General features: G+C 48.3%; 2 protein-coding genes and 1 long non-coding RNA gene across 4 annotated transcripts in view; 1 reads left to right on the top strand and 2 right to left on the bottom strand.

The window, feature by feature from the left end:
- The first annotated feature begins 1,111 nt into the window (after positions 1–1,111).
- On the top strand, positions 1,112–2,111 carry LOC114785935 (uncharacterized). The gene is made up of 3 exons (XR_003749137.1): positions 1,112–1,157; positions 1,674–1,722; positions 1,892–2,111. It is a non-coding gene; the product is annotated as an uncharacterized LOC114785935 (long non-coding RNA).
- Positions 2,112–5,543: 3,432 nt separating this feature from the next.
- Positions 5,544–14,269, bottom strand: micall2b (mical-like 2b). 2 transcript variants are annotated; one of them, XM_028972149.1, is made up of 17 exons: positions 13,540–14,269; positions 13,279–13,327; positions 12,342–12,476; positions 11,899–12,040; positions 11,644–11,750; positions 10,343–10,464; positions 9,491–10,270; positions 8,945–9,090; positions 8,652–8,712; positions 8,352–8,464; positions 8,230–8,282; positions 8,032–8,155; positions 7,858–7,960; positions 7,684–7,757; positions 7,476–7,590; positions 7,349–7,395; positions 5,544–5,881 (listed from the first exon to the last, which is right to left on the bottom strand). In XM_028972149.1, exons 1-17 carry the CDS (start codon positions 13,680–13,682, stop codon positions 5,817–5,819), a joined length of 2,379 nt encoding a protein of 792 aa, XP_028827982.1. In that variant the 5' UTR covers positions 13,683–14,269; the 3' UTR covers positions 5,544–5,816. The 2 variants fall into 2 exon arrangements, with proteins under 2 accessions (XP_028827982.1, XP_028827983.1); XM_028972150.1 differs by lacking the exon at positions 12,342–12,476.
- Positions 14,270–15,672: 1,403 nt separating this feature from the next.
- gaa2 (alpha glucosidase 2) overlaps positions 15,673–22,689 on the bottom strand; it is a 7,245-nt gene continuing 228 nt past the window's right edge. The window contains exons 2-13 of the mRNA XM_028971763.1: positions 22,489–22,599; positions 22,286–22,399; positions 22,111–22,195; positions 21,150–21,267; positions 20,809–20,942; positions 19,634–19,785; positions 18,367–18,515; positions 18,158–18,299; positions 17,929–18,027; positions 17,698–17,862; positions 16,610–16,756; positions 15,673–16,529 (exon numbers count right to left, since the gene is read on the bottom strand). Of these exons, the coding sequence (XP_028827596.1) occupies positions 16,467–16,529; positions 16,610–16,756; positions 17,698–17,862; positions 17,929–18,027; positions 18,158–18,299; positions 18,367–18,515; positions 19,634–19,785; positions 20,809–20,942; positions 21,150–21,267; positions 22,111–22,195; positions 22,286–22,399; positions 22,489–22,599 (1,479 nt within the window). The 3' untranslated portion in view covers positions 15,673–16,466. The remainder of the gene's footprint in view (positions 16,530–16,609; positions 16,757–17,697; positions 17,863–17,928; positions 18,028–18,157; positions 18,300–18,366; positions 18,516–19,633; positions 19,786–20,808; positions 20,943–21,149; positions 21,268–22,110; positions 22,196–22,285; positions 22,400–22,488; positions 22,600–22,689) is intronic.

The following is a 22,689-nucleotide window of genomic DNA, read 5'->3' as shown; positions in this document are numbered from 1 at the left end:
TACCAGAGGACGAGTAGGAGGAGTCAAGGGGACGGACTTTACAACATAGATGTTCTAACACGCATTACAGACCCATCAGTACCAGAGGACGAGTAGGAGGAGTCAGGGGGACGGACTTTAAAACATAGAGGTTCTAACACGCATTACAGACCCATCAGTACCAGAGGACGTGTAGGAGGAGTCAGGGGGACGGACTTTACAACATAGATGTTCTAACACACATTACAGACCCATCAGTACCAGAGGACGAGTAGGAGGAGTCAGGGGGACGGACTTTACAACATAGATGTTCTAACACGCATTACAGACCCATCAGTACCAGAGGACGAGTAGGAGGAGTCAGGGGGACGGACTTTACAACATAGATGTTCTAACACACATTACAGACCCATCAGTACCAGAGGACGAGTCGGAGGAGTCAGGGGGACGGACTTTAAAACATAGATGTTCTAACACACATTACAGTCCCATCAGTACCACAGGACGAGTCCGAGGAGTCAGGGGGACGGACTTTACAACATAGATGTTCTAACACACATTACAGACCCATCAGTACCAGAGGACGAGTAGGAGGAGTCAAGGGGACGGACTTTAAAACATAGATGTTCTAACACACATTACAGACCCATCAGTACCAGAGGACGAGTAGGAGGAGTCAGGGGGACGGACTTTACAACATAGATGTTCTAACACACATTACAGACCCATCAGTACCAGAGGACGAGTCGGAGGAGTCAGGGGGACGCAACTAGGATGCAAATATGTTATATTTCTGAGTAGAATCAGCGAATGATTTTTCAGAGTGGGCATTTCATGCGTTTACCCAGTGGGCCAATAACAACCTGCCGACCTGATGTTATTGTGCTCATAAGTGTGTGTGTGTGTGTGTGTGTGTGTTCACACAAAACTCTTCTGTTTTTAATGGTTTTTCCAGAATTCTCAGTGCACCCATTTACACACAGTAGGGCTTTATTCCTGTTCTATTTTCATAAACACACACACCTCAATAACTCTCTCTCTCTCTCTCTCTCTCTCTCTCACACACACACACACACACACACAGTCAATGAACGAATGTCTGATCATAAAACTGTCATCACCAACCAATCACTGTCACTGTGCGGAAGGAACTGAAGTCAGCGGAGGACAGTAATGAGGTAAATATAATTCGCTACTCTACTTAATTCCTTTTTTTTATTACTTTACTTTACTTTACTGAAAGTGATTGTCATTGCTCTGACGTTTTATTTTCCAAAAAGAGTGAATCTTAAACATTAAACAGCAGAAAAGGTTGGGGGTTCGAAACCGACCAGCCAAGGTGCCACTGAGGTCCCCTTGATGAAGGTCCCGTCCCCACACGCTGCTCCCCGGGCGCCTGTCATGGTGCCCACTGTCACCAAGGGTGACGGTTAAATACAGAGGACACGTTTCACCGTGTCACTGTGTGCTGTGCTGCAGTGTTTCACAATGACAATCACTTCACTTTCACTGTTCATGATGCATTTTTCACTGCAAGTTTAACTCGACTTGTGTCCGGTCCCGCCCTACTTTCTGTCCTAAAGTTTGTTGTGTGTGCGTGTGTGTGTGTGTGTGTGTGTTTCTGTGTTAAACACGTTGTTGAACACAAATAAAACACAAACAAAAGCCTCTGCCTGTTGTTCTGTGTTCTAAAGGACGGTTCTAGGATTGGAGATATAATGACAGCGGAACGAAGAGGCTCAGGTACACAGCATATGTTACTGCAGCATAACACACACACACACACACACACACACACAAAACATGCAGCCCTCATCATCGTAACAGGAACGGACCCCTGCCCTACGGCTCCGCCCTGCATTAGGGACTGTAGTGATCATGTTCTTGTCTGTTTGGTGGTGGAACAACCCAGCTGTGACCCCGACGACCCCGACTCTCCCCTACAACGTGCCGCTCTTCTGGCGAGAGGAGGATCTTGGATCAGTCCCCCTGACTCCTCACGCTGGGTTCTAACATGGCAGCAGATCATAACCACGGCGAGAAACAGATCAGTGAATGGAGAAGATGTGTAGAGAACGTTGAGTTGTCTACGATCAGGCATGAAATTCACATGGTGATATTTTGAATGTTCTGTGTGAAGGTTCTATGAGGTTCTCTGCTGAATGCTCCTCGGGTTTAGACGGAGCCATGGAACCATCTGCAGAAAGACCTGAAAGGTTCCCACTGAAGACCAGAATGGCTGTGGTTGTGTGCTTTTTGTAAAAGTTCAGTTGTGCTGCTTCATCTGCGCTACGTGGGTTCTCTAGATCCTGAGATGTGTGCAAAGGGCGCCACCTACAGGCAAGACTGGCGACCAGCGTTCTGGTGGTTCTGAGGAAGATTTTTTCCAGCTTGTCCTATTCATCTTCCTCTTCCTCACCTGCATGTCCTCTCACCACATCCAGATCTTCCCTCCTTCACCTCTCTTTCACCTGACCATCCTGCTGTCCTGCTCCCTCTCCTCCACACACATGTCTTCTGTCCTACTGGCCTTCATTCCTCCACCTCTCCAGGACCCCTTCCACCTCCACTCTACTCTTAATGCAGAGCACATCGTCTAATCTCATCCGTCAACCTGTCCATCACCATAGTAACCAAAAAAGAGCTGTCACCTTCTTATCTAGGGGCATGGAACGTGAACTAAATGGACGGGGACAAGCTGGAACACGCGGGCAATAAGAGTGTATTTATTTACGGTGTGGTACGTGATGTACACGGCCCCGTCAAACCCTCAACCACACCGGCACACACGAGGGGACGTCCGAAATTATTAAAAGATACGGGAGGTGTGGAGCAGAAATGAGCAGAAAAGTGTTTGTATTGTTCTTCTTAACCACTAGAAACTTTTCCAAATGTCTCATTTCACTGCAGTGACAGAACTGAACCCACATTACTGTTGTACTGTAATACAACTCAACATGTAAATGTCCGTTTTTCAGTCGCAGCACAGAAACGAGACCTTTTCTTTCTAAAACGGTCAGAACTGTGAAAGAGAACAGAACAAAGATTCAGTTCAGGCCTCTATTGTAAAGATGAAATTAAGTAACGTTTGTAATTGTGAACAATTAGTAACTATAAACCTGATTTATGGACAAATCGTTTATTTTAATATCTAATACCTTTCTATTCATATTATTTTATTATTAATTCAGGTAAAATTGGTAAAAAGTTGCCAGTCAAAACTTTTATTCACATATAAACAGTGAACAGCAATACTGAGTGTAAAAGATCCAACCCTGACGGGACAATTTCACCCTGATGGGACTATTTCACCCTGATGGGACTATTTCACCCTGATGGGACTATTTCGACCGTGAACACGGTGTGGACGCCGAGCGGGAAGACGGTGAGGACGGACTGAGCACATGCAGCATTTCTGCTCTTTGGAGGACATTTTAAGGCCGCGGGGCTCAGGGCGAAAAGTAAGCGTGTTTTTCTAATGTGATAAAGTGAAGTGATGGTCACTTGAAACACGGTGCACACAGTGAAATGTGTCCTCTGTATTTAACCATCACCCTTGGTGACAGTGGGCACCATGACAGGTGCCCGGGGAGCAGTGTGTGGGGACGGGACATTCTGATTACGGACCCTATTGCATCCCGGTCAGAATATCTGACATCTCCTCTTGTCCCTGCTTCCTGTTCCGGATCAGAATGGTAAATGTTGTAGTTGCAGGTATGAGAGGATGGAGGAAGTTACCTGACATGGTTTAACTTGTTAAAATAACAAGTTGTTCGTTGCTCTCAAAGTACACAATTAACACTCAGAAATCAATTAATTCAGCTAATAATTATCGTGTGTTATAAATTTTTGACAGATAATCTTTCGTGGCACAGCACCATCTAGGGTCACAGAATTCGGTACAACACGGGCACTACTTTATAACGATCATTTTTACACCACCGCCAGGAAGCCACCAAGCAACGTCATTGTGACGCAGTCGATTATGTTCTGAATTATGAATCGTCCACGTATGCATCACGATGCATCGATTAAATGATTAATTGGGTCAGTAATGGTGTGGGGGGCATTTCTTTGGGGGGCCGCACAGCTCGCCAGAGGCAGCCTGACTGCCATCAGGAGCCGAGATGAGATCCTCAGACCCCTTGTGAGACCATATGCTGGTGCGGTTGGTCCTGGGTTCCTCCTGTAGACCCTGTCCCTGCAAGATGAAGGCATTGATGTTTACTGGATGGTGCTTTAGGGGAGCTAATTAGTGGTTAGTTGGTAGCATGCTAACTCTTGCCGTAATGTGAATGTGAATATATGTATTTAATGAATATAGATTTTTGCTGTAATGATTTATGTAACTGTGTTACGGGGTTACGGGGTTACGGGGGGGGTTACCAGGGCAGCTGAGACCAGGAGGGGGACAGTGCTGCCTGAGAGACAAACTTATCCGTCTGTGCCCAACCTTCACAAAAAGCACATGGCTCAGGGCATCAGCCACAACGTTCTGAGAGCCTGGGACATGACATAGGTCAGAGTTGTCATTTGCCCGTTTGGACGCCCATCTCTGCTCGCAAGTCCAGCTCCGGTGTGGTCATGATGTGTGTCGATGGGTTGTTGTTGAATTTTTCCCATCTTCGTCCCTCCCTCAGCATGCCCTCATCAGCTTGGTCAGCTGCTTCGTTCACTCTGATCCAGTGGTCAACAGGACCTTCTCCAACTTTGGAAAGTGTAGAAGAAACATCTTAGACAACAAGAAGAGCCACTAAAGTACCTCTGTGGGACTGCGAAGGTCAGACCTGGTCACTTGCTCCTCAGCTGGATGTTTGCGTTTCTTCACGAAGGTGAAGGCGTTAGTGTGCTAATATTTACATTCACTTTTAGTGGGAACTGTGTTGCTGGTTCCCTTGATGAAGGTCCCGTCCCCACACGCTGGTCCCCGGGCGCCTGTCATGGTGCCCACTGCTCACCAAGGGTGATGGTTAAATACAGAGGACACGTTTCACTGTCTCACGGTGTGCTGTGCTGCAGTGTCCCTTTCACTTTTCACTACATAAGACTTCCAGGATGCCTTTACGTGTCTTTTAGCCTCTTATTCGCACACCCGCTCGCCCCTTCGGCGCTCACGAGAACCAGCGACTATGTCTGTCCTGCCGACTGAGTTTCTTCTTCAGGTAAGACTCCTTCATCAGTGGATTTACTCCTTACTTCTCACACCGACATTATTCACTGAAGAATTATGATCTGGTGATTTACAAGTGAAAATGAGCTCAACCTTTAAGAGCATTTATTTCCACTCACTTTAAACATTAAAAGAATAAAAATGTCGATAGTTTCAAACATAAGAAGTACATTTGAACGTCATATTAAGCATTTGAAATAACCATTTTGTCTTCAACCTGAAGCTTTGTCCACATGAAAAGCTGCTTTACTGCTGGAAGGTGCAGTTCAGTTGGAATTATTATATCATCTCGGTTTACACCTCAGACGTCGCGCCGAGATTTCACCGCAGTAAAAGTGAGTCTCGATTTACTGTACGCTTCTGTATAGAACACAGAAACAGGCATTAATAAATGTTATTATAAATATATATTTTTTTATTTTACTAAGACAAATGATCCATTGTGGTGTATTACAGTAATTATTTAATGAATAATAAGAATAACTTCACACAGAACCCACAGTGGAAAGGACCCGAGACAGAGGATCAAGATCAATTTGATGCTAATAAAACTGAAGAGAATGTTCAGATGTTTGGTGTGTGTAGCTCCGCCTCTATTAATACAGATTCAATATGAATCACCAAAAACATACAACCAAGTGCAGACAATAAAGCACGTCCACACACACTATGTTGTCCTCCCAAACAGCTTTGACTTGACAGTCTTCTTCTTGTCCTTGTCTTTCTTGGTCTCTGTTGAGGAGAAAAAGAGTCACATCAGGCACCAGTACAGATAGACACGGGTCCTGAACCGGGCGGGGCACCACAGCACGTTCTACAGAGCAAAGCAGTGAAACCAGCAGATCTCTGACCTCAGACTGGCCCTTTCATGTACACACACACACACACACACACACACACACACACACACACACACACACATGCTGCACAACAGTGGGTTTAATTCATTTCCTGGTCAAGGTTGATTTGTGACGAACTTCTCGATAGCTAATCTTCCATTTGTTTCATTTTGATGAGATGACCGCACCCCTCGCTTATCTTTTTAATGGTAAAACTCTGGCAGCACAGGACCAACTAGAATGGACTCCTGTTTGTATACTTTAAATATTATTTGGATTTATCTTTTTTTTTTATTTAAAAATTTGTGGGCTGGTCCAGCACCGGATTAATATGTATATCAGACATAAATCATAAAACAGGCATTATGGTGTTAATATTTACATTCACTTTTAGTGAGAACTGTGTTGCTGGTCCCCTTGACGAAGGTCCCGTCCCCACACGCTGTTCCCTGTCATGGTGCCAACTGTCACCAAGGGTGATGGTTAAATACAGAGGACACGTTTCACCGCGTCACCATGTGCTGTGCTGCAGTGTCCCACAATCAGTTTCAACTCCTCAGCATCCATTTTCTCATCCTTCCTGGTCTAATCGAAATTAATCACCTAAACGCTCATTTACCGCGCAAACCCGCGTAAAAACCTGCTGGGTTCGGGCGAAGACCATCAGCTGTATCTGTCCCTAGTGCGCCACCTGGTGGAACACCAGGCATTACAGAAGGTCAAATAAATGCAGTCATAATTATGATAACTTCAGTGTGCTGGATTAAAAAGACGAACGAGCTGAACGTAACGTGCAGACTGTAGTTTGTCCTCCCCTGCTGTACTCAGTAGTAAGGTCCGTCCTGTGACTGGTGGTGGCCTAGTGGGACCAGAACCAGAAGACCCAGGTTCGAACCCCACTTACTACCATCGTGTCCCTGAGCAGAACACTAAATCCTGAGTGTGTCCAGGAGGGACTGTCCCTGTAACTACTGGGTGTAAGGTGCTCTGGATAAGGGCGTCTGGTAAATGCTGGAAATGTAAAGTCCTGTGATGGTTCGAATAGCCTGGATGTGCTGAGCGTGGCCTGCGGGTCGTAGTTTGTCCACCTGCTGTAGTTGGTTGTAATGTCTGTCCTGTGACGTCCTCATCCAGAGCGACTTACAACGTGCTTCCATGTCACCATGGATGAAGTGGTCAGTTCTGGTTCACCAGGACCCCCAACTATGAATACAATCTTTTTATTCACTCTGTTCTAGTTTCTATACAGAAGTCAGACAAGAAGAAGGTTCCAAGTTCATCTAAATCTTCTCTAAAGAGGAAGGTCTTGAGCTGCCGTGTGAAGGTGCTCAGTGTTCGGTTTGCTGGTTGTGAAACTCACCCAGACTCTCCATCATCTTCATCAGCTGCTCATCCTCTTCTTCCTCTCTATGCAAAACAATTGTAGTCAGAAAAGGGCTGCAGTGGTGGGCACACACACACACACACACACACACACACACACACACCTCAGTCTGTCCTCATCCAGTCCCTCCAAAATGGCGTTCCGGTCGTTCACAATTCCCACCAGGCGATTCATCAGCTCCTCCTCCTTCTTACGGTCGAAGGCCGTCTTCAGGTGTTCTGGAATGTGTTTATTAAATGTGTGTTGATACGCGTGTGTGTGTGTGTGTGTGTGTGTGTGGGTGTGTGGGTGTGTGGGTGTCGTGTCTTTACCTGGTTTCTCCAGCAGTCTTCTAAGTTCTGCCTCCACACTCGGCTGCTGTTCCTCCAGGTCCTGGGTTTTGGCTCTGGTCACCACACAAACACGGCTCAGAACACGGAGAACACGTAGAACCCGGCACGAGCTCTCTCTCTCCCTCTCTCTCCCTCTCTCTCCCACACACTCACATGTAGACGAGCTCGGACTCGCGCCTCATGTACACCTGCTTGTTCCTGATCAGGTGGAACCACTGGACCATGAGCTCGTTCTGCAGGAGGTCGTCCTCGCGGTCTGCGGCGCGAACACGCTCCGGTTAAAGCCAGTGTGTGTGTGTGTGTGTGTGTGTGTGTGTGTGCACTGACTCTCTTCACACGCCCTCAGCTTCTTCTCCAGCTCCACCCCCTCCTTCTCCAGTTGATCCAGACGCTCCTCTATCTGCTGCAGCTCGGCGTCGATGTCCTCTGCGGGGACACGGTCGGGGTTCCCCTGCACACACACGCCCAACACACTTAACAAGAATCTCGTAGCCAAACGCGCCGACTAAGGGAAACCACGCCCACCTTCGCTAGTTTCGTTGTGGTGACGTCATCTTTGACACCTGCGCTCCTATTGGCTGTAAGAAATATAAACACGGTGAAACGGTGACCGTCGTTTTACTTCCCGCCCTCCTCCCGTTCCTCACCCCCGCCAGCAGGGGCGGAGCCGCCGGTGGTGCCGCGGGCGGAGGTGGGTGGAGCTTTCAGGGCCTCGGGCCCCGAGCTCTGAGGTTCCAGCCGATCTCTGGAGCCACAGGACCTGAGAGAAGGTGAGCAGACGAGAGAGAGAGAGAGAGAGAGAGAGAGAGAGAGAGAGAGAGAGAGAGAGAGCGGCGGCATTTACTACACAAGAGCAGAGTAAAAACACACATGACTCCTCACAACCAATCACAACGCGGCAAGAGAGTGACCAGGACGAAGTGAGACACACACCCACTCACACTTACTTCTGGTCTTTAGTGACCGGCTTCAGCAGAGACCTCCAATCTGATGGCACGGGTTCACGTTCTGTTTAAATAATAACACACACACACACACACACACACACACACACACACACACACACACACACACACACACACAGGTGTGGAGAAGGACGAGGAGGTGACTTCAGCATCGAACAGTCACTGTGCAGCGACGCATCAATCTCCTGTTCCAGGTTCTACCGACTTCTTCACGTGTGTGTGAGAGAGGCTGCTTGTGCATGTGTGTGTGTGTGTGTGTGTGTGTGTGTGTTCACCTGCACTGTTTGTTGAAGGTGAGCTGTAGTCCCTGCTCTCCTTGTTGCTGGTGAAGGCTGCTGGGCTCCTATTGGCTCTTGGGCTGCTGGTTGGCTGAAGACACGCCCCCACGGGCCTCATTTGCACTCGTCCGGAGGGGGCGGGACTGTTGGAAGGCGTGGTCATGTTAACACCTGAGAACATTTATTATCTTAATAAGGAAAAATACATGTAATGTCCTAACTGCAGAACATGATGTTCTGGAGCAAATTTCTTCCTATTTGTTTGAATATTGGAACGTAGTTCTGACTGACGAGCAGTTCTTCTCACGGTTCCTGGGGCAACCACGTTTTTACCACACCCACCTCCTGCGAGAAGCTCCTCCTCCAACGTCACATGACACCGACGTGGGCGTGTGTTTTTCAAAAGGACCCGTTCACTGATCTCTGAAAAGTCTCATCAGACGTTCCGCCTGCACGTTCTCCTGCTGTGACATGTCCTGTCCACCAGGGGACGTGCCACGTGCTGGACATGCAGGATTTGTTGGTGTGTGTGTGTGTGTTTACCTCTTCTCTGTGTCCTTTAACTCTGCTCCTGGTCTCTTCTCTGCGTGCTTCAGAGCTGCAGCTCCTGACATCTTGTCCTCCAGAACTTTCTTGATGATCACCTGCTTGGCTCTCTCCTTCTCCTCCTTCTCCTCCTTCCCCCACTGCCCCACCTTCAGTAGCACCCGCCCCTTTCTGTCTCCGCCACCCGCCGCTGAGACACCCACTGACCGCTGGGCTGGACTTGGATCCACCTGTACTGAAGCCAGAACTCCACTTCTGCTGCTGGTTCCTGATGTTGAGGTTCCAGTTTCAGGTTGAAAGAACCTCTGCCGGGCCTGCTGGTTCTTCAGCGCGACACTGCTGGAAGTCTGGGGCTGGAAGGAGGAGGTCCCTGCTGGAGGCTTGTTGGTGGAACTCGTGATGGTGGTTTGTTGGTTCCTCGGCGTGGTGACCCTGCTCGTGGGTTCTGCTGTTCGTTGGCTCAGAGCAGAGATGGTGAACGGCTTGGCGGTGGCGTTGTTGTTGTTCGTGGTACTGGTGGGCGGAGTCTGGCGGTCGGGCTTGCTGCTGCCACCAGCAGGAACAGGAGAAGATCTAATCTTCTGGTCACTTTTAGGAACCAGGTCTTCCAGTTTAGATTTTGGGTTCTGATTGGACGAGAGAGTGCTGGTGTTCTGATTGGGTGAAGCAGGGTTCCGAACGTTAGGTATGTTCTGGTGTGTGGTGCAGATGAAGGTTCCAGGTTTAATTCCGGGTTTGTAGGTTCCAGGGAGGAGGATGGTGCTGCATTCAGAACACCTGCAGGTAAAACCAAAACTTCCCATGATCCTCCATTCCACAAGCCACACCTCCACCATGTGCATTTCTTACTTAAAGCAGTTCCTGTGGTAGAGCTTCCCGTCCACCAGGTGGCGCTGGACCAGGTGGACGTGAGTCTTACAGGCGTTGCAGCTGCTGCTCATGGTCCCACCGCGATTGGACTGAGCTGCTCTCTGGTTTTATATTTAAAAGATAAATTCATTCATTAAAAGGACCAATCAGAAGATGCCACTGCATTAAATAAACAGAACTGTCGTTAAAATGGTGAATAATTTAACTAAATGTACAAACAGAAAATAGTTCCGAACTTTTATAGTCGTGTATAGTTATAATGTTCACAGTTCTACTGTTTGAGAAGATGATCAGAAAGAGCTTCAGCTCTGCTGTAATCTGCAGGTCATCAGATCCATGAGGTGGTGGCCAAGTGTGCCGAACACTCAGACCCAGGTTCAAACCCCACTTACTACCATCATGTCCCTGAGCAGGACACTTCACCCTGAGTGTCTCCAGGGGGGACTGTCCCTGTAGCTACTTACTATGGACCAGAAGACCCAGGTTCAAACCCCACTTACTACCATCATGTCCCTGAGCAGGACACTTCACCCTGAGTGTCTCCAGGGGGGACTGTCCCTGTAGCTACTTACTATGAACCAGAAGACCCAGGTTCAAACCCCACTTACTACCATCATGTCCCTGAGCAGGACACTTATCCCTGAGTGTCTCCAGGGGGGACTGTCCCTATAGCTACTTACTATGGACCAGAAGACCCAGGTTCAAACCCCACTTACTACCATCATGTCCCTGAGCAAGACACTTATCCCTGAGTGTCTCCAGGGGGGACTGTCCCTGTAGCTACTTACTATGGACCAGAAGACCCAGGTTCAAACCCCACTTACTACCATCATGTCCCTGAGCAAGACACTTATCCCTGAGTGTCTCCAGGGGGGACTGTCCCTGTAGCTACTTACTATGGACCAGAAGACCCAGGTTCAAACCCCACTTACTACCATCATGTCCCTGAGCAAGACACTTATCCCTGAGTGTCTCCAGGGGGGACTGTCCCTGTAGCTACTTACTATGGACCAGAAGACCCAGGTTCAAACCCCACTTACTACCATCATGTCCCTGAGCAGGACACTTAACCCTGAGTGTCTCCAGGGGGGACTGTCCCTGTAACTACTGGATAAGGGCGTCTGGTAAATGCTGGAAATGTCTACATTTACACAGAATGTCACCTTTGTAAGACCTTCTCTCCAACTTGTCACAGGTGAGATGAAACGTGAATACAGCCCTGATTATGCGCATGGCATACACTCTGTGTGTGTGTGTGTGTGTGTGTGTGTGTGTGTTACCTGACTGGGGACAGTGACGACGTTGGCTGGAACTGGCTGGTTCTTCTTGGTTGAAGGTGGATCACCAGGCGATTCTGCAGGTCTCTTGATACCAGCCATGCCACCAACTGAAGACATGGACACACACACACACACACACACACACAACACTGCAATTCATCCATCTGAAATGATCCTACTGATCCTGTAAACACACACACACACACACACACACACACACACACTCTAGCGAGCAGGTATGAAGGTGTGTCCTACTGGGAGAACGTCCATGGAAGTAGTTGTAATACTGGGACACGTATGTTAGAATGCTGAGTCGATCAGGGACCTTCAGTGCCACCATGTCCTCTGCATCCAGGAGAGCAGGAATTCCCAACTGGTCTTCTGCAACATGGAATGCCTGCTCACACACACACACACACACACACGGACGATGGAGGTCACATGTCACCTGAGGTCACGTGTCACTGCAGCAGAACGGAACAAAGAGCAGCTGATAAGGTGGGAGGAGCTCCTATCTACAGTCTGTTCAGGTCACCAGCTTTCACACACACACACACACACACACACACACACACACACACCTTATCAGGAAAAACCCAAAACTTCCACACTCACACACACCCAGGGACGTCCCAGCCTGCCCCGCCCCGCTCGGCGGCCACGCAATCCCGACCTGTCCCGGCAGGATGGGCGCGTACCGGGACATAAAGACGGACGGCGCTGTGATGGCGCCCATATCGAGAGCCGGCAGGGTGAAGAAGGTGGAGAAGGTGGAGAAGGTCTGGACCTGGGAGGTTCTCCACCAGCCAGCAGCAGGAGCGTTTTATAAAGTACTGAAGTAATAAAACACGGAGAACATTACCAGAACACAGACGTTCTGAGGACGTTCCGTTCAAAACAGAACCTTCAACTTGGATCCAAGAGAACATTCCAGCGCACGCGCACACACACACACACACACACACACACACACACACCTGCTACATATCATACAAACAGATGTGGGGACACATGAAGTTCATAGACATCTCCAGCAGACAAAAACACACACATCAACATATAAAAACACACACACACACACACAATCAACACACAAAACACACACATCAACAGACAAAAAAATCAACACACACATCAACACTCACACAAAACATACACACACATCAACACACACACACCTGCTACATATCATACAAACAGATGTGGGGACACATGAAGTTCATAGACATCTCCAGCAGACAAAAACACACACATCAACATATAAAAACACACACACACAATCAACACACAAAACACACACACACATCAACACACACACACCTGCTACATATCATACAAACAGATGTGGGGACACATGAAGTTCATAGACATCTCCAGCAGACAAAAACACACACATCAACATATAAAAACACACACACACACACAATCAACACACAAAACACACACACTCATCAACACACACACACCTGCTACATATCATACAAACAGATGTGGGGAGACATGAAGTTCATAGACATCTCCAGCAGACAAAAACACACACAATCAACACACAAAAATCAACATATAAAAACACACACACATCAACACACACAATCATCATCATCATCATGGTACAGTAGAAAGATCAGGTCTTACCAGGTGGTTGTTCTCGTAAATGTTCTCCTTCCTCAGGGAGTCGAAGTGTCTGTGGGGATGAAGTTGGGAGAAAAATCTTTAAATTCACCACAAAACCGCAGCTGACCTCGGATCAACTTTAACCTCTGACCCCCGGACTATTACCGACGTGACAATGGCGTTAACCTGGACCTGCAGGACCAGTTTTCCCATCAAAACTACTCCCTGCCACGTGTTCCACGCAGGAGAACCTGAGAAGAAGCAGAAGTTCCCTCAACTCACATCAGGTCTGGCCGGTGTCTGTGTAGGATCGCGCAGAAGGCGAGTCCGTCTCGGAACGAGGTGGTCATGTTGGTGACCTCCACACCCCGATACCCCTCACACTGCAGGCGACACCACTGCTGGAGAGCCTTCACCGCCGCCATCAGAGGGTCCCCGGTTCTACTCGGGATCCTGATCCTGCGCTCAGGTTCTACTCGGGATCCTGATCCTGCGCTCCGGTTCTACTCGGGATCCTGATCCTGCGCTCCGGTTCTACTCGGGATCCTGATCCTGCGCTCCGGTTCTACTCGGGTTCTTGATCCTGCGCTCCGGTTCTACTCGAGATCTTGATCCTGCGCTCCGGTTCTACTCGGGATCTTGATCCTGCGCTCCGGTTCTACTCGGGATCTTGATCCTGCGCTCCGGTTCTACTCGGGTTCCTGCGCTCCGGTTCTACTCGAGATCTTGATCCTGCGCTCCGGTTCTACTCGGGATCTTGATCCTGCGCTCCGGTTCTACTCGGGTTCCTGCGCTCCGGTTCTACTCGAGATCTTGATCCTGCGCTCCGGTTCTACTCGGGATCTTGATCCTGCGCTCCGGTTCTACTCGGGATCTTGATCCTGCGCTCCGGTTCTACTCGGGACGCCGCGCTGTAGAATCCAGGTTCCTCCTGCCGGTGTTGGGGAGGAACCGGACTACGCAGCTCCGCCCAGACCCGCCCCGCCAGGACCCGGTATCAGGTCAGTTCTGTCTGTGAAGGTTAAAACGATGGTGGTGTTTATTATTATTATTATTATTATTTATTATTCGTGTATATTAGTTTTTTTTTTGTTTCAGTTTCTTTCTGCTCAAGTCGAACCTGCCGCCACGTGATCTCTAACAAACAGGAAGTCGTTCACCTGGAATCCATCCCTTTACTTCCAGAAGGTGTTGAATAGATCCATTTAGTGGGTGTGGTCCGGGGCGGGGCTTAAATCCCAGGTCTTGCTATACTTTTATAAAACTTTAACACTTGCATATAAATGAAAGAACATAGAATTACTAGAAGTTCTGAGTGTGGAAAATCCGCCTAGTGGGTAACACACTCGCCTATGAACCAGAAGACCCAGGTCCAAATCCCACTTACTACCATCCTGTCCCTGAGCAGGACACTTAACCCTGAGTGTCTCCAGGGGGGGACTGTCCCTGTAACTACTGACTGTAAGTCGCTCTGGATAAGGACGTCTGGTAAATGCTGGAAATGGCCAGGCGCTGGCGATTAATCGAAGACACGCCCACATTTTTTATTTCAGAAACTAAACGTTTAAGTAAAATAATCTGAATAAAGTTTCTCGGCTGATGTTGAAGTTGAGATGAACGAAGCAACGTTGGTTGTAGTGTTGAGAATAAATCGCGATTAATCGTGATGAATTGATGGCTAGTTTACCGCCTGTTGGCACGTCGTGTCGGGTGTTGGCGAGACGTGCTCGGTCTTGCCGAGGGGCGTGTCTGTTACAGTCGAATTCCACGGAACCGTGTGTGTGTTATCTGCCACGTTTCAGATGAGAATCTCTCCACGTATTCGTGTTCAGTCGCGCCCCGCCCGCCCCAGAAGAACAATGGGACCAGCACCACAGTAAAACCTCGAGGCGTGGTTAGAAACGAGGAGGAATGATGAAGTTTTCGGAATGGGACTGGGAAGTCTGGTCTGGACAAGGAAAACACCTGTAGATCTTCCATTAAAACAGCGCCATCATCAGGCAGAGGTCAGAGGTCAATCAACAGTGCAGCAGGATTTTCTGTTCTGGATGTGATGGGACGGTTGTATGAAGCTTCCAGTGGCACCTGCATGGTCCTGGTGGTGGAACCATCCCCGTGGACAACTGGAATGTCTCGATCATCACGTCTGACCCAACGGGACGAAGATGAGGAAGATGGCCGCCCAGCTGGAGTCCAGCTTCGAACCGTGACCATCAGCTGACTAACGGCTCCGAACAATGAACCGAACATGGTCTTCAGGTGCAGCTTTTGATGTGTGTTGGTTTAACAGTATTGTCATACATTTACATTTACATTTACGGCATTTGGTAGACGCCCTTATCCAGAGCGACTTACAACGTGCTTTCAAGTTACCATCGATGAAGAGATCAATTCCGGTTCACTAGGACCCCCAACTATGAATACATCTATTTTATTCACTCTGTTGTAGATTCTGTACACACACGTAATAACCGTATACGAGACAAACTGAAACACCAGAAACAGCCTGGACTCCATTTTATTAATCACGTTCGTACCACCAAGTCAAGTCTGTCCAGCTGTGACCGGGACAAATTCTTCACAAAGTTACAAGTGGAGCAAAACTTCTGAAGCAGAGAGTGAGCATTGTTCAATTCTATAAATTATTCCATTCTGGTGAGAGGCGCCACCTGCTGGACGTTCCCAGTAAAGCTCACAAGCGAAGGCACAACGCAAACCAATCAGCCGAGACCTCGTACATTCATCCAATCATCTTCCTGAGATCCCAGATCAACACAACACGCTGCAGAGACGTCCAATCACATGTCCAATCAGCCGAGACCTCGTACATTCATCCAATCATCTTCCTGAGATCCCAGATCAACACAACACGCTGCAGAGACGTCCAATCACACGTCCAATCAGCCGAGACCTCGTACATTCATCCAATCATCTTCCTGAGATCCCAGATCAACACAACACGCTGCAGATGTCCAATCAGCCGAGACCTGGTACATTCGTCCAACCTTCATAAAATCATCTTGCTGAGATCCCAGTTCATGTGTCATCTCCACACACACTAAATATTTACAATTTACAGCAGATCACAAGAACAGACCAACTTATTTAATGCAGATTAAGAGCCTGTTTTAAAATATAAACCACACACACACATTATTGCACTTCAGCTCTTCCCCTGATGAAACGCTGCTGCCAGTTCACTGGAGCTCCTACTTCCAGCTGATGGTGAAGTTCTGACTGAGGTTCAGACCCAGGTCGATCACCGTCAGGACCTTAAAGGGGTGGGGACAGTCAGATAAGAGGGCGGGACTAGAGAGAAGACATGTTGGGCGTGGCAGCTGCATTCTCTCACCTGATTGGTTCGGTAGCTGAACGTTGCCTCCTGGGAGTTCACGGTCACTTTCACCGGCTCAGTCTTCACGCCGTAGAAGGACACGGTCTCCACGGTGATGTAGGTGGCCTCCACATGACTGTGAAGCACCTCCGATGTCATCATGTTCTAAATCAAAATATGAACCAGACGCCGCAGCCAATTAACAGGCTATTAAGCAGGAAGTGGAAAGTACGCGTATGGGCGCGTTCAGGAACCCGAATCGAACTGATTTCACCGCGACTGACCACCGTTTGCACAGTTTAGTGATGGTTTTAGATTTAAAGAGCAGGATTCAGTTCTCATTCATAACCAAAATAGCTCAGTTGGGAGAGCGTTAGACTGAAGATCTAAAGGTCCCTGGTTCAAATCCCGGGTTTCGGAAAAGCTTGTTGGACTGTATACATGCTATTTGGGGCAGTGGTGGCCTAGCGGTTAAGGAAGTGGCCCCATAATCTGAAGGTTGCCGGTACAAATCCCACTTTGCCAAGGTACCACTGAGGTGCCACTGATCAAAGCACCGTCCCCACACGCTGCTCCCCGGGCGCCTGTCATGGTGCCCACTGCTCACTCAGGGTGATGGTTAAATACAGAGGACACATTTCACTGTGTGCACTATGTGCTGTGCTGCTGTGTATCACAATGAAATCACTTCACTTTCAATCACCTAAAAAGAAATCACTACTGTTTACAAATGAAGAATCATGTTGTGATGGTTTCTGTTCATTATAGACATTCAGGCCCCGCCCACATGAGAACGCATTTCTAAAAAGCCCGCGGCCACACGACGCGTCATCGGAAAAGTCCAGGACGCTATTTTAACCCCCCTCCACACCTGCAGGGGGCGCTGTAACTCCCCGCTCACCTTGTTTGGCAGCGTAGAGAGGATTTCTTATAGTTGAACGTGTTATCGGCCATTGTTGCATGTAGGATGCGATTGGGGTGAAAGGTCAGGAGGTTGATCTGGTTCTGGCCGGCCGGATCGGAATTTTCCCGGTTTAGAGAAACGTTCTGGTGTTCAGACGGTGATGCCTGTGTGTGTGTGTGTGTGTGCATGCGTGTGTGTGTACCTGTTCCACCCTGAAGCGGATGTAGGCGTACTGGTCGTTCTCGTACGTGTCCACGGTTTCGCCGTCGTCCCAGTACAGACGTCCCTCGGCCAGTCCACCACGTGACAGGGCGCAGACCAGGTGCAGCGGCTGCCCGCTGCTCACCCACAGGGTGGTGTTGGGTCTCTGTAACACACCACGCCCAACATCAGACCTTCCCCGGACCACACACACACACACACACACACACACCTGTAGAGGGATGATGGTTTCCTCTCTCATGTGCAGGTTGATTTTGTCCAGAGGAGCCTTCAGTTGGATCTTCTCTCCACTGCTTACCAGTGAGTCACCCTAACACACACACACACGCACACGCACGCACACACACACACACACACACACACACTCTTTTAAAATCATCTCTGGACTACTGGTAACAGCAGATGACAGTGTGTGTGTGTGTGTGTGTGTGTGAACCTACCGTGTAAAAGTCGTACCACAGGCCTTTAGGGAAGTATCCCTCCACAGAGGTCACACCCGCCTCCAACACGGGGGTCACCAACAGGCCCCGCCCCAACAGGAACTGCTTGTCCACGCTGTATGTCTGCTCGTCTGTGGGGAACCTTAAAAGCGTAATACACATTTTACACCGTCCTCAGCCAGGTGTGTGTGTGTGTGTGTGTGTCTTACTCGAACAGCAGGGGTCGTGCGACGGTGTGCCCGTTGGCGTGGGCGTGGTGAAAGAGTGTGTAGAGGAATGGGAAGAGTGAGTAGCGGAGGAGAAGAACCTCCTTCATGGCTGTCCGGGCAACAGGGCTGAACGCTGTGGGGTCCTGAGCCTGAAGCACAAAAATCACAGCAAACATGACGACAAGAAATAGGGAACATTTTAATCACGATTTTGGCTGTCAGAGTTAAATTGAGATAATTGATTTTAACATTTGAATATCGGGCTCTGCCGCATATCAAACCAAGCACTTTCTCAACCAACCACCAGGGGGCGAACAAGAGCATAGACAGTATGGGCGGCAACCTCTTAGCTAGGCCCAGGAATTACAGCTCTAGTTCCAAGATCGTTCAACCACGCGAAAATGAGTAATAATGAGCAAAGAAAGATTTTATTTTATCATCTTGTATGTTATGAAATTCTGTCTTTGACAAATGACGTTATTCATGTTACAGACCAGAGCATCTGTCTTCCCAGCCCCAGCGCTGCTGTTATATATATATATATATATATATATTCAGTTCTTGGTTCAAGTGTGTACTGTGTGTATACTGAATGTGTGTATAGTGTATACTGTGTGTGTGTGTGTGTGTATATAGTGTATACTGTGCGTGTACTGTGTGTATACTGTGTATGTGTGTATATTGTATATTGTGCGTGTACTGTGTGTATACTGTGTGTTTATAGTGTATACTGTTTGTATACTGTGCGTGTACTGTGTGTATTCTGAGTGTGTGTATAGTGTATACTGTTTGTATACTGTGCGTGTACTGTGTGTGTGTATAGTGTATACTGTTTGTATACTGTTTGTATACTGTGCGTGTACTGTGTGTGTGTATAGTGTATACTGTTTGTATACTGTTTGTATACTGTGCGTGTACTGTGTGTTTATAGTGTATACTGTTTGTATACTGTGCGTGTACTGTGTGTATACTGAGGGTGTGTATAGTGTATACTGTTTGTATACTGTGTGTTTATAGTGTATACTGTTTGTATACTGTGCGTGTACTGTGTGTGTGTATAGTGTATACTGTTTGTATACTGTGCGTGTACTGTGTGTTTATAGTGTATACTGTTTGTATACTGTGCGTGTACTGTGTGTATACTGAGGGTGTGTATAGTGTATACTGTTTGTATACTGTGTGTTTATAGTGTATACTGTTTGTATACTGTGCGTGTACTGTGTGTATACTGTGTGTGTGTGTGTGTGTGTGTATACTGTGTGTGTACTTTTTGGTCCATGCTGTTGTGGTTGCGGGTGAAGGGGTAAAACGCCCCTAGCTGGGTCCAGCGAACACACAACTCCTCGGTGGTGTCGCCTCCAAAGCCACAGATGTCAGCGCCCACCAGTGGGATCCCAAGGAGGTTAAAGGTCAGCATACCTGGAGCAAAGACAGATACAGACGCAGAATTTGTGTTAAATGTCTGTTAGATGATCATCTGATCCCCAAAAGCCATTAAATTACAGATGAGATACAAAACCCATGAAAAGGGCCTGAAGTTGGTCTGGTTTGGCAAGACCTGCAGCTTGTAGATGTTTTTAGTAGCAACATAGTCAGGATCAGGTCCTTCTCAGATCTTTCTGGACTGCTGAGATCTTCCCTCAAGTATTCAGTCATGTTTAGGTCAGGAGGTTGTGAGGGACATACAGAAACATGTCTCACTCTGTGTCTACCTACTATAGAGGTGTGTGTGTGTATCTGCTATAGAGGTGTGTGTGTGTGTGTGTGTGTATCTGCTATAGAGGTGTGTGTGTATCTGCTATAGAGGTGTGTGTGTGTGTGTGTGTACCTGCTATAGAGGTGTGTGTGTGTGTATCTGCTATAGAGGTGTGTGTGTGTGTGTGTGTACCTGCTATAGAGGTGTGTGTGTGTGTGTGTGTGTGTGTGTGTGTACCTGCTATAGAGGTGTGTGTGTGTACCTGCTATAGAGGTGTGTGTGTGTGTGTATCTGCTATAGAGGTGTGTGTGTGTGTGTGTGTACCTGCTATAGAGGTGTGTGTGTGTGTGTGTGTGTACCTGCTATAGAGGTGTGTGTGTGTGTGTGTGTGTGTACCTGCTATAGAGGTGTGTGTGTGTGTGTGTGTGTGTACCTGCTATAGAGGTGTGTGTGTGTGAGTGTGTGTGTGTGTGTACCTGCTATAGAGGTGTGTGTGTGTGTGTGTGTGTGTGTGTACCTGCTATAGAGGTGTGTGTGTGTCCCTGCTATAGAGGTGTGTGTGTACCTGCTATAGAGGTGTGTGTGTGTGTGTGTGTACCTGCTATAGAGGTGTGTGTGTGTGTGTGTACCTGCTATAGAGGTGTGTGTGTGTGTGTGTGTGTGTGTGTGTACCTGCTATAGAGGTGTGTGTGTGTGTGTGTGTGTGTGTACCTGCTATAGAGGTGTGTGTGTGTGTGTGTGTGTACCTGCTATAGAAGTGTACAGGTCCTTCCACTGACTCCTGTTGTCTCCCAGCCAGTGTCCAGAATAAAGTCCTTGACTGGGGAATGTAGAACGTGAAATCACGAATGGTCTCTTACCCAAAATCCTCTTCAGCGCACTGTGAGAGAGAAACACACACACACACACACACACACACACACACACACACACACACGCAAACAGTCCTCATTAGATAACTTCTGCATCCTTTTTTGCTCACTGTCCTCATTAAGAAAAGGAAGTGATGAGGAATGCTAAGTGGAAAGAGAGGGAGTGTGTGTGTGTGTGTGTGTGTTGTGTAGTCGGACCCGCCTGTTTTTATCACCTTGAGGTTGCTTTAGCCTCCATGAGTCCGTACATGCTGTGGATGTTGTAGTGGGAGGAGCTTTTCTGCAGAGCCGACGCACACAGAGTTTTAGATCTCAACGTTCCACCCAGGACACCTACAGAACACACACACACACACACACACACACAGGAAATAGGAAATTAATATAAAACAAGAAGCGGGTTCTAGTTCTCTGTGCTGAAGATCTGTATCTGTTCTAATTCTAGTGAACGAAAAAAGCAGAATTTTCCTGAATAATGTGTCAGTAGTTACAGGGACAGTCCCACCTGGAGACACTCAGGGTTAAGTGTGCTGCTCAGGGACACGATGGTAGTAAGTGGGGTTTGAACCTGGGTCTTCTGGTTCATAGGCGAGTGTGTTACTCACCAGGCTACTACCACCCAGTAGTTACAGGGACAGTCCCCCCTGGAGACACTCAGGGTTAAGTGTCCTGCTCAGGGACATGATGGTAGTAAGTGGGGTTTGAACCTGGGTCTTCTGGTTCATAGGCGAGTGTGTTACTCACCAGGCTACTACCACCCAGTAGTTACAGGGACAGTCCCCCCTGGAGACACTCAGGGTTAAGTGTCCTGCTCAGGGACATGATGGTAGTAAGTGGGGTTTGAACCTGGGTCTTCTGGTTCATAGGCGAGTGTGTTACTCACCAGGCTACTACCACCCAGTAGTTACAGGGACAGTCCCCCCTGGAGACACTCAGGGTTAAGTGTCTTGCTCAGGGACATGATGGTAGTAAGTGGGGTTTGAACCTGGGTCTTCTGGTTTATAGGCGAGTGTGTTACTCACCAGGCTACTAGCACCCATAAATTCTACACACTGTAATTCACCAAATTAACATTTGGAGTGTTAAACCTCCTCCTGTTGGCCTGTCAGTGGTCCCGTAGTGTGTGTGTGTGTGTGTGTGTGTGTGTGTGTGTGTGTGAGAGAGTGTGTGACTGACCTGGTGTGTATGGAGGGGAGTCCAGGTCAGTCTCCGCGCAGCCTTTTAGAGAACCGTCCAGAAAATTAGATGGTTCATTCATATCCTGGACAGAGAGGGAAACAGGGAGATGGTGTGTGTGTGTGTGTGTGTGTGTGTGTGTGTGTGTGTGGAACCACGTCTGTGTGTCACTTACAATCCAGACCCCGTTGAAGGGCACCTGACTGTAGAATCGCTGCAGGTTGTTGAACCACCACTCCTGAGTGTCGGGCGAGGAAAAGTCTGGAAACGCCGTCAAGCCTGGCCACACCTACACAGCAGTGAGGATGGATGTGTGTGTGTGTGTGTGTGTACATGTTTGTGTGTTTTTACAGTTAAGTGTGTGTGTGTGTTGCGCACTTTGCCAATGAGGGTGTTTCCGTCCGAGTCGTTGATGAACACTCCTCTTTTCAGCCCCTCATCAAATGGCCAATAGGAGCCTGGAGGCTGAGTGCTGCTGATCCCTGGGTCCTACACACACACACACACACACACACACACACACAGACACACACACACACACACACACACACACACACAGTGAGAGGTGGCTATAAGCGC

The sequence above is a fragment of the Denticeps clupeoides genome, chromosome 3 (genome assembly GCF_900700375.1).
Source record: "Denticeps clupeoides chromosome 3, fDenClu1.1, whole genome shotgun sequence".
NCBI lineage: Eukaryota > Metazoa > Chordata > Actinopteri > Clupeiformes > Denticipitidae > Denticeps > Denticeps clupeoides.
Note: the sequence above shows the minus strand (reverse complement) of the source record. Positions and strands in the feature narration are given on the sequence as shown.

Bases quoted from the DNA above. Each gene is read 5' to 3' on its own strand.
- micall2b (XM_028972149.1), bottom strand. From the start codon at position 13,682: ATGGCGGCGGTGAAGGCTCTCCAGCAGTGGTGTCGCCTGCAGTGTGAG. The intron at 11,751-11,898 runs GTAGGACACACC...CCATGTCTTCAG, and splicing joins CTTCCATGGACGTTCTCCCA to TTGGTGGCATGGCTGGTATC. The intron at 8,283-8,351 runs GTGAGGAACGGG...TATTTCTTACAG, and splicing joins CTCCGCCCCTGCTGGCGGGG to CCAATAGGAGCGCAGGTGTC.